General features: G+C 39.1%; 1 protein-coding gene across 2 annotated transcripts in view; it reads left to right on the top strand.

The window, feature by feature from the left end:
* Window positions 1-3,783: 3,783 nt before the first annotated feature.
* Window positions 3,784-12,145, top strand: part of GABRB1 (gamma-aminobutyric acid type A receptor subunit beta1) — a 380,698-nt gene continuing 372,336 nt past the window's right edge. Inside the window, exons 1-3 of one of the 2 annotated variants that reach the window (XM_064582397.1) lie at window positions 3,784-4,087; window positions 4,253-4,344; window positions 4,769-4,836. In XM_064582397.1, the coding sequence (XP_064438467.1) occupies window positions 4,008-4,087; window positions 4,253-4,344; window positions 4,769-4,836 (240 nt within the window). In that variant the 5' untranslated portion in view covers window positions 3,784-4,007. The remainder of the gene's footprint in view (window positions 4,088-4,252; window positions 4,345-4,768; window positions 4,837-12,145) is intronic. The other variant, XM_064582401.1, reaches the window with a different exon arrangement.

The raw sequence follows: 12,145 nt of genomic DNA on the forward strand, positions 1-12,145 counted from the left end.
ATAAAGTGAGGCTATTTCCATAAGTACAGATAAAAGTACTACTTAAGCTACTGGTAGACTTACTGTAATATCAAAGTTATATAAGATTTTATAATTTTAATAAATAAATACAGGACTTAATCTATTAAAAAAGGGGTGAAAGCATAACAAAGGACATATAAATATTCAAAAAGTAGTAATAGTGTGGCTACCTAACCAAAATTCAAGGTTAGTTGATTTGAAGTGATTTGATAAAAATATATCATATTATAAATGAAAGTTTATACTCTTTGACCAGTTATGAAATGAATAAATTCTGAAAGTACATCAGAGTTTCTAACCAATATTTGGCATTCTTAAGTTCTGCATATCTAATTGTTTTAATTTGCAGTTCCTCATTTAGAGTGTCACCTTGTCCTTTTTTCTTTCTCTCTTAGTTACTTGTAGGAAATTTTTCTTTTTTGGTAAATACTTCATAATAATCCGTTCACAGATTCACAGTTAAATTTGCTGAATGGATGATCGTTTTTAGAATCCCCCTAGGAGTTATCAGTAGAAGATAATAAGAGTATGGATGATTAAGTATACACTGGCTTTCAGGGACAGCTTTAATAAAAAAAAAAAATGGAAATTGAGTTGAATCTTGAAGGGGGAAGGTCTTAATTAAGAGGATTAGTTTGGAAAAGAAACAAGCAACTTCACAGAGGTAGTAACTGTTGATGTTTTGAAGCCATAAAAAAAAAAAACCCACAGTGTGTCTAGGTTTGATGATTTTTAGGGTGTTTCAATTATTTACTTATTGTTTTTTATTATTTTGAATTTATTTCCCAATTAGTTCTAAAAATTATTCAAGACAGCTTACACACTATATATATTCAGTGCAACATATCTGTTTGTAAGTTAGTAAAGTGTGACAAAGGAAAATTAAATTTAGGATTCGAGAGCAGCAGGGAGAAATGTAACATAACAAAATGCAGGTCATTAAAACCTTACATAATGATTAAAGCTGAACTGTCCCTACAACTCTGAGATTCCCAGTAGCCAAAGCAAATAAGGAAATTAATGAATTTGAGGATTCCAACAGCCTTTCCCAGACCAGGGTCTGGGAAAATTTTTCTCCCACAGGTCCTCATACATAAGATAGTGAGTGATACAGGGGGCTCCGTCCTCAATAGCATCCCAGTATTAGACGATATTATAAATATCTAATGACTTCTTGTAGTGTCCTTCTACGTAAAAGGAGGCATAATTTAAAAGCCAAATTTAGTGAAATTGATCCAAATTGCAGCATACTAAACATTAGGATTCAAGAATTTGAAATCACTCACAGTTTTCCTCAATTCTAGGATAAAATCTTGGCTCTTTTATAGACACTAATAAATACAATCCTGGTTGTTATTCAAAAAGAATTTGGGGGGCTTATGACCAACTGGAAAACATATATCCCAATGAAAGCTACATAAGTTGAACAAGCAGTGAATACCTAACTAAATACTTCTTTTATGAATTGAATCTGGCTCGCAAGGCTACTATTTGCAACCTCCCAAAGATGGGTCAGTTGACAAATTTCATGTGGAAAGGGACTCTGTATGCTATCTTTTTCATTGTTGGGTCACCAGGTTTTAGTATAGTGGCTGTCACCTACCAAATGTTCAATAAGTATTTGAGAAATAAATGAATGAACAAATGAAGGAAGTAAACTTCGCAAATTTTGTTTTCTACAATGCAACGTTTGCAGAGTTGTGCCACATAGAGAGGTTCTATGCTTCAGCAAGGACGTGAAGCATAAGTAAATCTTTTCTTTTACTCATTAAAAGCAAATCCATATGAATTAATAAAAAGAGGTAGACTTGACACACTTTTCAGAAAATTAAGAAACCTGATTAAGAGTTATCATTGTCCCCAGAAAAAAAATAGCCTCAGTGTTTAAGGTTGTTATGAGGCTCAAATGAGAAAATAAAGTTAATATATGTAGAATGTCAAGATCTACACATGTGTAAATGTTTGTACAATTCTTTGGTTACCTTCCAAAAGTCTTCACGTGCTGACCTTTCCAGCTATTTGATGTCTCCATTATACTTCTGAAAACTTGCACTGGTCTATCACCTCCTCTCCATGCTAAACACTATCTGACTTTAGTTCCTTTTGCCTGGGGCATTGTAATAACCCTTCTCCCTTTTCATTGTTTTCCCTGTCTCTGGTTCCTCCTTTTGGGGTCCATACTTCATAGCATAGAGTAGTCAGGTCCACGGATTCTGGGTTGGAATGTCCATTCCATGACTTATTAGCTGTTTGATACTGAACCAGTTACATTACCCTGATTTGTTCTCAGTATCACTATCTATAAAAAGAGAATAATAATAATAATGTCTACCACATTTTGATTATTATGAAGGCTTAAATAAGATTTTCTATATAATGTGCACGATAACCAGCAAATAGTCAGCAAGTGATAAACTCTAATTATTCTGATCATGATAATTCTACCAGAACATTGTGTCTGAAACTGCCATCTGACCCTGACTATCCCTACTTAAAACTTCCAGTGATTTCTAGAAGTGTAAATTGGCATAGTAAAGGATGTAACTTTCCCTGTGGTCTGGCCTCAGCTTCTCTTGGCACCTCATCACCACTATCCCTACCTCTCCCCTTTTATATTCGGATCAGCTATTTCTGGGTTCAGCTATCCAAGTAGACCATAGCCTTTCAAGTCTCCAAGACTTGGCACAGGCTGTTCCCTCCTTCTGGCATACTCTGCCCTCCCCGCTCTTACAGAACGCTTTCTCCTTGTCTGGACACCATTATCTACCTCTCTTTGTAGTATTAACAGGCTTCCGGTCACTATATAAACTATCTAGAGCATACTGAACTTCCTTATATTTGTGTCCGTCTTCCTGACGGGGAGCCTGTGAATTTCTCTATGTCGGGAACCCTCTTTAAATCGTCTCTAAGTTCCAGAACGTTTAGAACATAGTAAATATTTAATATATACCATTAAACAAATGAACAAACTCCTAGCCAGAGCCTCCCGCCTAACATGTGCTCAATGACATTTACTGAATTGCACTGATTGAATTTAATATAATTTAAACAACTCCTGCTCCTACAGAACCCCAACCTATTTGCGAACAGAGATAAGACCCTCTGGGTGTTTCACGGGTCTGCTCCGGGCTACTAATGCGAGTTAATACATGGGCAATTTTAAGAAAGAGGTTTTCCTTACAAGAACCTAGAAAAAAGTGGGACTTGCGGCAGATGGCACTAGAAAAAGGGTTGCCTGCCCAGAGATGCTGCCTCATCGCTTGTTTCCCTTAAATCTCGTGCCTGGAGAGACAAGAGAGGGGGAGGGAAGAAAAGTGGGGGAGCGAGTGAAAAAGTTGGCTCGCCCCTCCTCCTCCCCCTCCTACAGAGAAGGACTACACTAAGGCAGATGTCCTAGGATGCTTCCTAAGGGGACCTGATTCTTGGAGTCCTCAAATACGTGCTGAATGTCCTCTGCCCCTTCCCTTCTTCTCTGGCTCTCCTTCTCCATTCACTACCCGCCCCCCGTCCCCCCATCACACGAACACAGGCACACCCTGGAGACCAGAGAACCGCCCCGCCTCCACAGTCTCAGTTCTAGGACCACCGTGACTGCCAACGAAGGATGCCAATCACAGGCAGCCTTAGCCAGATCCCTGGGAGTTGAGTAAAAAAAAAAGGTTGAGGACAGAGAGGAAATGAACATAGCAACCTCTAATGCCCAAAGAAACCTCAGTATGCAAATGCATACAGGATCCGGAGCAAGGAAAGAGCAGGATATCTCCGACTACTCGGAGGACGTGGAACACTACAAACAGGAACTTTAAAGGGAATGAAATCTGTTGCCTGTTCCACTAGGAATATTGTTTGCAAGGCACAAGGTGTCTTTTGGTAGTGAGCACCCTCTGCGCATGCGCAGGTCCTTTCGGGAATTACTGCCCTGCCGCCGACTAAGTTGCATTCCTTGAATCTTCGCAGGAAAGACAATTCTTTAATCAGAGTTAGTAATGTGGACAGTACAAAATCGAGAGAGTTTGGGGCTTCTCTCTTTCCCTGTGATGATTGCCATGGTCTGTTGTGCACACAGGTGAGCTGCAGTTGTTGAACGTCTCTTTTTTTCTTGGTGTTTTTCTTTTTACATGCTTGCTGGATCATGTAGCTTGTTATTTGGGGGTAAGGTGTGCTTGTCTATATTTATGTCTGCTCGCAGTTTGTGTTCATTTTGAATACGGTCCCTACTTCTTCCCCTCAGCGCCAATGAGCCCAGCAACATGTCATACGTGAAAGAGACAGTGGACAGATTGCTCAAAGGATATGACATTCGCTTGCGGCCGGACTTTGGAGGTAATGCTTCATCTTTTTTCAACCTGTAACCCATACATATCTAGGTCTCCTTTCCTGTCAAAGATAAATGTCAAAAAAAAAAAAAAAAAGCATGTCATTTCCGCAAGTGTGCGCTGCTACGCCCTACGCCCTGGACACACACACACACACACACACACACACACACACACACACACCGGACCCTCAGTCGCAGGTGGATGAAACCCCAGGCAGAGCCGACCTTCCCCCCGCCCGACACACCCTCTGCATAGTCACTGCATCACGCGTGTGCCCACACCTGTTTTCCTAGGCTGTCCCTTGCAAGGGGGAGTGGGGGATGGAGGGAGCCCATTCAAAATGTAGTAAGCGCAGGGAGGCCCCCTGGCTCTCCCCATCCCGTCGCCACTCTAAGGATATGTCCATAATGTGTCCCACCTTCCCGCAGGGCCCCCTGTGGACGTAGGGATGCGGATCGACGTCGCCAGCATAGACATGGTCTCCGAAGTGAACATGGTGAGTGGCCTCCCGACGGGCCCGCGGCCGGGCTTACGCAGATGTGAAATGGACGGGTCCCCTCGCCCTCTGCGTTTCATTGGCGGTCACTTCGCCCCGGCCCCGGGAGTCCCATTCCGAGTGTTCCCCACACTAACACACCCCGCCCCTGCTGCCCCTGGTTTGTATTTTCGACACACACACAGGCTACTGCAGTGTTCCAGAGGAAACGTGCTCGGCACTATTTGGGGAAGGACGGTGACTGTGGCGCCGGAGGATCGGGTGGGGCGGAGTCGGAGCGATACTTTAGCAGGGTTTCCTCTGGTGTTGCGATGCCGAGGGCACCATCTGCCGGCGGCCGGGCGGCCTGCACTAGGGTCCCCGGACCGTGGTCCGTAGCCGCCTAACCCGGAGCGGTCGCTGAACCCGAGAGCCAGCCCAGGTCCCGCCACCAGGCGCCCGAGCACACAGACACGGTTTCAGAGCGTGCCCTCCTTCTTTCCAGGCTCTAACACACCTTGTGGCGGGAGCAACAGGCTGAGACAACAGTTCATGCTGGCTAATACGAAAGTGCTCAAGTCCGCTTCTGGGGAGGCTTGTATTGTTCCCACGTGGGGGTTGATGAATTTGTCGTCTAGCGCTTGCAAATTTAAGTTGAGATAGAACGGGTCGGAGTTATGGCTTTGCTTTACCCTAGAAACCTAAGCATGGCAGAAAAGCCTGATAAGTAAAGGGACGGCGGAGGGGGTGGGGTGCGGTAGTAACATAAGGCAATCCTTTCAAAAGGTTAACATTCTTTTATTTCCTTTTTTCCTTCTCCCTTCCTGAAGCTGTGACACAGCAGCTGTCATCTTCTCTATTGGCTGTTTCCAACCACTGTGGGGTAGCAGTTTTCTAGTTGTTAGAGTTTCTAACTGTTGCTTCTTGTAAGGCAGGGGGAAAGCCTGTTGCTTTTCTAGAACCAACCACCCAGGGAACAGCTAGATCTACGTGAGCAAAATGCCATTTTTGTTCCATTTGCGAAAAAAAAATATTGTGGCAGCAGAAATTTAGACAGCCCGAATAATTTAAAGACTAAAACCGTCTGGGATTTTGTCACTCTATAGCTGTAAAGGTTACTGAATTGTCATTTCATTTCAGTTCCTTACTAGTGTGCCGTTTTATTTTAACACGCTAAGGTTTAAGAATTCTTTCTTTTTTTCGGTTATGTCAGGGAAAAAATAAATATGTTTATAATCTATTGAATAGGATTAGAAGAAAAAGTCGATTAAATTTATATATTTTATAGCTGTAAATTTCCTTGCTTTAAGTAGCTTATTTAAAATAATGTCACTGATGGTTGTATTGGGAAAAGAAAAATAATTTTTTTAAAAAAATGAATGTACAGTGAATATTTTCTGACTTGAGAAGGATTTTCAACAGACTGACTTATTTATAATATTCTGTTCATATACATCTCACTACCACAAAGCAACCCGAAACCCACTACTTACAAACACTGGGGAATGTAACAACATGTGCACATACACAAATAATACCTCCTCCATGTCATTGCAACTGGACAAATTAGATAATGAATTAAAAAGTAGTCTGTATCATATAGATAAATGATGATAATATTTTCCTTTTCAGTCATTTATTATGGCACCTTGTAAGTACCCACAAAGATCATTTATAAAATGGGAGAAGATTCAGACAGCTCAAAAGTCAAACAGTGGTTTGCCAGTGTCCATTTTCTGTATAGGGTATGATGCTTTTCAGAATTTTTAAAAATGCATAATTCTGTTGACTATATTTACAAACAACTTCTGAGTTACAATGAGAAACCGAATTGAATAGGGAAGTTGCTATTAACCAAAACAACCACCATAACAACAAAAAAGCTCTGTGTAACCAGTTGTTGAACTGAATTCATACATAGCCCAGACAAAAAGGATTGAATTTAATTGCAGTACCACTGGAAAGGGCTCCTAATGATGGAATAATACAGCCTGTTTACTTACTGCACCATGGATATATGTGCTTGATTTTTAAAAAATATTCCCCCAGCAGATAAGCCTTTGAAAAATGTATTGTACTAAAATACCAATTACCTTTCCACAGTGGTGTTAGAAACATGATGGGAAAATAGAACCACTAAACAGTGAAAAATAATAAACCTTGATTTACTTACTGTTCCTTGTTTTAATAAGAGTTACCAATGAGATCCAAGGTCTGTTTTATCTTTCTCACCTATGACAAAGCATTGAGATAAATAGATTGGAAATAAGTCCAAGAAAAATGGAAACAAAGAGGAATTTCAAGATCAAGGGCTATAACACAACCTCAGTAGTTAGCCCTAGTTAAGAGCATTGTCTACAATATGCTTTGAATTTTAGATAATATAAATAGGGCTGAAATATCAATGGGAAATAAGACTCATTGATTTTTATATTAAGCATGTTTCAGTACCCTGATAGGCAGTAAATTTTGAGGTTATTTAAGAGGAAATTTTTACCAAAATTGAAAAAAATAAGAATGGGCAAGGAATATAATAAAAAATAATTCTAAAGAAAATTCCTACTAAAATCCACTACTAAAACACTGTTCATTTTTATATTTTTATTCATTACCATTATTACCCACCCATTCTATGGCTGGGAAAAATGTCATGATAATTGTATATTACATTAATGGGTTTGAGAACTAGGCTCTGTTAATTTTTGTTCTTTTCTTATGCTACCCTAAGTAAAATATAATTCCACATGGGTTTATAGCATATCTGTTTTAAAGACTAACATAACATCACATAACATCGAGTATTTTCTGATTCATGTTCTTCAGGATATAGAATGTTTTTCCCAAATTAAGAAAATGAAAGAGAGCTTTTATAGTCAAGAACCTATATAATCAAAAATTGTTGATTCTGAGCAGTGAATTCTGAGCAATATTCCTCTGAGGAATAATTCTGATGCAGAAAAAACTATACTTAGGAGCAAGGCATTTCTTTTCAGGAATTAATATTATTGATTAAATTAGGAAGGATTTTTCCTCTGGCATTATGGGATATATTATGCAGGTGATAGTGATTATATCCTGTTATTTTCTCAACAGTTATCTTTAAAAAGCTACCGTGATTTCCATTTATTGCTATATTAAGCCCTTCAAACCTTCCCTTAGTTCCTGCCAAGCTAATTATCTACTGTCTCTCTCTCTAGACAAAAGCTGAACAGAAGGCAGCTGGGGCAAAAAGAAGACAACAGCCCCCATAAATTACCTGAAAGTAACCACTAACATCTGTTAATATAAACTGAGTAAAACACAGATAGTAGTAAGCAGGTCTTCTCTTTGAGCAGAAGACTGGGGAAGCATGGTATTAACTACCTGCAAACAAGTGGCTGAATTCTTGCATTTCAGATTCCAACAACTAGTTGTGTCTTCTTTTTTTTTTTTTTTAAGATTTTATTTATTTATTTGAGAGAGAGAGAGAGAATGAGAGAGAGCAAGCACATGAGAGGGGGGAGGGTCAGAGGGAGAAGCAGACTCCCTGCAAAGCAGGGAGCCCAATGCGGGACTCGATCCAGGGACTCCAGGATCATGACCTGAGCCGAAGGCAGCCGCTTAACCAACTGAGCCACCCAGGCGCCCTAGTTGTGTCTTCTTATTAAGGAGGTGCCTTCTGATGATCAAGTGGGAGTCCCAAGCGTAAAACTCTCTGTCCCCGACCTAAAGAGCAATGAACAGTCCAAGTGGTCACTCCCAGAAGACTTTATATCTACTGAGTCCTAACCCCAGTAGCCACTCCCAGTAATAGATAACTACCATGCATTCATTGTTTCCTTTCTTCCTTCATGCATGAGTGGATGCCATAGTGAATGCTCTTCTACGCACTGCAATGAAAAATGAAAAGAGTAAAAAAAAAAAAAAAAAAAGCAGAAACCCCACAAAAGCCTAAAATGAGCCAATTGTGTAAATAATACCTAAAAGAAAAACAAATATAATTTACCGAATAGCCACTGTTGTTAAATTTCACTGTTGTTGCTGTTGTTATTTTACTATTTGATTCCAGAGGATTCTGGGGCATACTGCAGTTATGGCTAATTACCTGGTCTTGGTGACACAAAACAGTAACCACTTTCAGAATCCCCCTGCCCATTTCTTTAAGCCAGTGTTTCTCAGTCTGTAATGTGTCCTTGAATCACGCTGAGATCTTAAAATGTTAAAATGCAAATTTTGAATCAGAGATCTGGGATGGGGTCTACATTCTGCATCTCCTGAGTGATGCCAGTTGCTGGTGTGTGGACAGCACTCTGAGCAGCGAGGTTGTAGTACATTATTCCAAGATTTTGCATTATGAAGAAATGAACTCTTTGTCTCTTAAATTTCTCTAAGAATGTTATTATTTCAAGGCTCCGAATTAAGTTTTAAGTTAATTTCTAGATAAACAGGTAGCTATGCTCAAAGGGAACATTAGTTTAGTAATTGATGATAAGCAACAGGACAAAGGCAAGAGCCTGGATGATGAGGCTTGAGTTCACTAATAAGCGGTCCTCCTAACTGAGTCAATACTTATGAGTCAACCAACCTGAAAAGATGGCTATGAAAATATTTCCAAGCACAGTCACTCCGACGATACTATCCTGCTGCTTTTACAGAACACCAATGACTTTTCTGCTTCAGAATAGAGAACATTGCAAACCGTTTTCCCCCCACTGAGGATCTTGCAATAGCTTTGTAAAATAGCCTAAACATACTCTTGTTGATGTCAGGAAATTCTCTGAGGTTATAATAAAATTCCTTTGCAAATAGAGCAAATAGGTCAGTATCATTTAAAGGCAGGAACAGATATCTGCAGTTAAATAAAGATATAAATATATATTTTTTCTTATATGAGTAATCAACCAGGTCTCACTTTTAGGTACTGGGTTACAATATTACACCATCTTGAGAAGCCGAGAGAGGAAAAATTTCCCTTTGCCATTCTGTTTGGAGATAACAAAAAGATCTTTTTGTACCCTAAGCCACAACAAAGCAAGCCTATCCAGATTTTTTTTAAAGTTTGAGTTCACATTTGAAAGCCCATGTTCTTGGGATTACAAGGCCAGACTGGATATTAAAATGTATAATACAATGAAAATAAATAGTAACATTTATTGAACAAATCCTATGTATGAGGTATGTTTATCAAGTGTTTTATACACTAGCTCATTTAATCCTAGATTTAAGGATATGAGATTATTATTCTGCATTATAGATGGAGAAACTAAGGTTAGATTAAATAGCATGCTCAGAAGTTACAGAGCTAATAAATGGCAGCCATAATCTGAAACCAAGCAACCTGACTCCAGGGTCTGGCTCCCATCTGCCAGCCAAGTGAAAAAATATTCCCAGTATTTAGCTTTGGGACCTTGAGTGAGTCATTTGACTTCCCTGGGCCTCAAGTTTCTCCTCTGTAAAATGAAGATAAATGACACTAGTGCTAAACCTCTTTTCAGTTCAAATATTCTATGATATAAACTCAAATCTTTAAAGATTTTGGACTCTGCCAAAATCAAGATTCTTCCACTCCATCTTGTCCTCCTGTTAGTGTCCATCTTATTCTATTTTATTCTCCTGTTAGATAGGTCAGTCAGCAAGCATTTATTAAATTCCTACTGAGTGCAAACTATGGTGGTCTCCTAGGAACAATGCAGCAATGATTGTGTGTGATCCAGGGCCTCTTGAATCACCATTTTAATGGGTCATGGCATTATCATCCATTTTTTTCTAAATACATTCCCAGACAGCAATAAGATACATTGGATCAATGGTCTTCAAAATGAGAGTTGACTCATCCCTCATTTATATTACATTGAACATTGGAACCAATACCAAATTGGAAATATTTCTATCTGATTCTATCCACTGTATTTATACTGGGATCATTTCTCCACAACTGTCAAACTAATAAATTCTTCAACACTTAATGTGAAACAGTAGGAAACCATTACTTTCCAGGATCTGGGTATCCCAAAGGATTTACCCAACCCATTTAAAATCTTTCCATCAAGTGGTGTGGGAGCACCTTAAAGCTAAGGTGTTCATCTCAGCTGGACATTACTTGGTATCAATTCTGTAAGTGTTTGATGCTTTTTGTTTTGGCAGGCCCCCAAAGTCTTGGTAGCACCCTCAAAACACACTTGAATGAAATCTTGTGATTACCAAGGAAGGTAAAACATTTCAAAAGAAAAACAATGGTAGTAAGTGTTTCCAACTGACTTGAGTTTTAATAATGCAAATGACATTACCATACTTGAGGATAATAGGAAGATAAATGGATATATGCTTATAGGTGATTAAATGTTAGTACAGAGTTTCTCCACGAACTTTTTCAGAGTACTGAATCCTATTTTTTTTGTAATACCAGGACCAGGTTTCTGTATTTTAGAATGCTTGTTTTCAGCAGATTGTATATTTCATGAAACCCCTTGACTATCCATTGAAGGAAGTTAATAGTCTGTGGCATATAACAACTTATTACTCAGCACTGAACAGAGATGTTCAAGAAAGGGTTTACAATTAATTCCTCTCAGTGGTTATGATTTGGAGAAAAGGCTGACCACAAGAATGAAAGAGGTGTGGGTTTTCTTTTGTGAGCCCAGTTACCTCATTTTAGAATCTTTATTAGTCCTCATTGTTTTTCTGCTAATAGTTTTTTTTCTGCTACCCCTCCATTAAGTACCTAACATATTCCCCCTCTTTCAATCCCAGTAAAACTTGTCATCATATTGTATATTTAAGATTAAAGGGCATTTTCCCAAGAGCATTCATTCAACTATTCTACTGGTCTTTGTCCTTGTAGAGTTTATAGCCTTTTCAAAAAAATTATTTAAAATCTTATTTGCTGGAATGAAGATTTTTTTCCCCTTTGGAAGATTTGGAAACATTTATATTTATCCTGTTTTGGGGGTATTTTGGTTCAACACATACTTACAGAATAATTCTTGTTTTTAATCATGCTTTGAAATGGGCACTAGGGAAGGAAATATGACTAAGCTATGCTACATACCTTCAGATATTTTACAGTATACAAGACAATGTACACATAAAGTCACTTTTAACTAGCTAAAGGTACTATGATAGAGACAGGTATGTCCAGGATTCTATGGGAGCCCGGAAGAGTGGTTTCTAAGGCATGGTGAAGGGTTAATCCTTGAGATGATTCTTAAAGAGGAATAGTAGTTCGTACCATGTATAGGCTGCAAATGAAAAGAAGAAACTCCCAAGCAAAAAGAAGGGCATAAGCATTGGCAGGTGTGCCTGAAAATAACATGGAGTGTTCCAGGAACCAAAGGTGATTCACTCTTATGAG

This window comes from Mirounga angustirostris, unplaced genomic scaffold, assembly GCF_029215605.1.
Source record: "Mirounga angustirostris isolate CCGP_5_RB_7025 unplaced genomic scaffold, mMirAng1.0.hap1 SCAF_2, whole genome shotgun sequence".
Lineage (NCBI taxonomy): Eukaryota > Metazoa > Chordata > Mammalia > Carnivora > Phocidae > Mirounga > Mirounga angustirostris.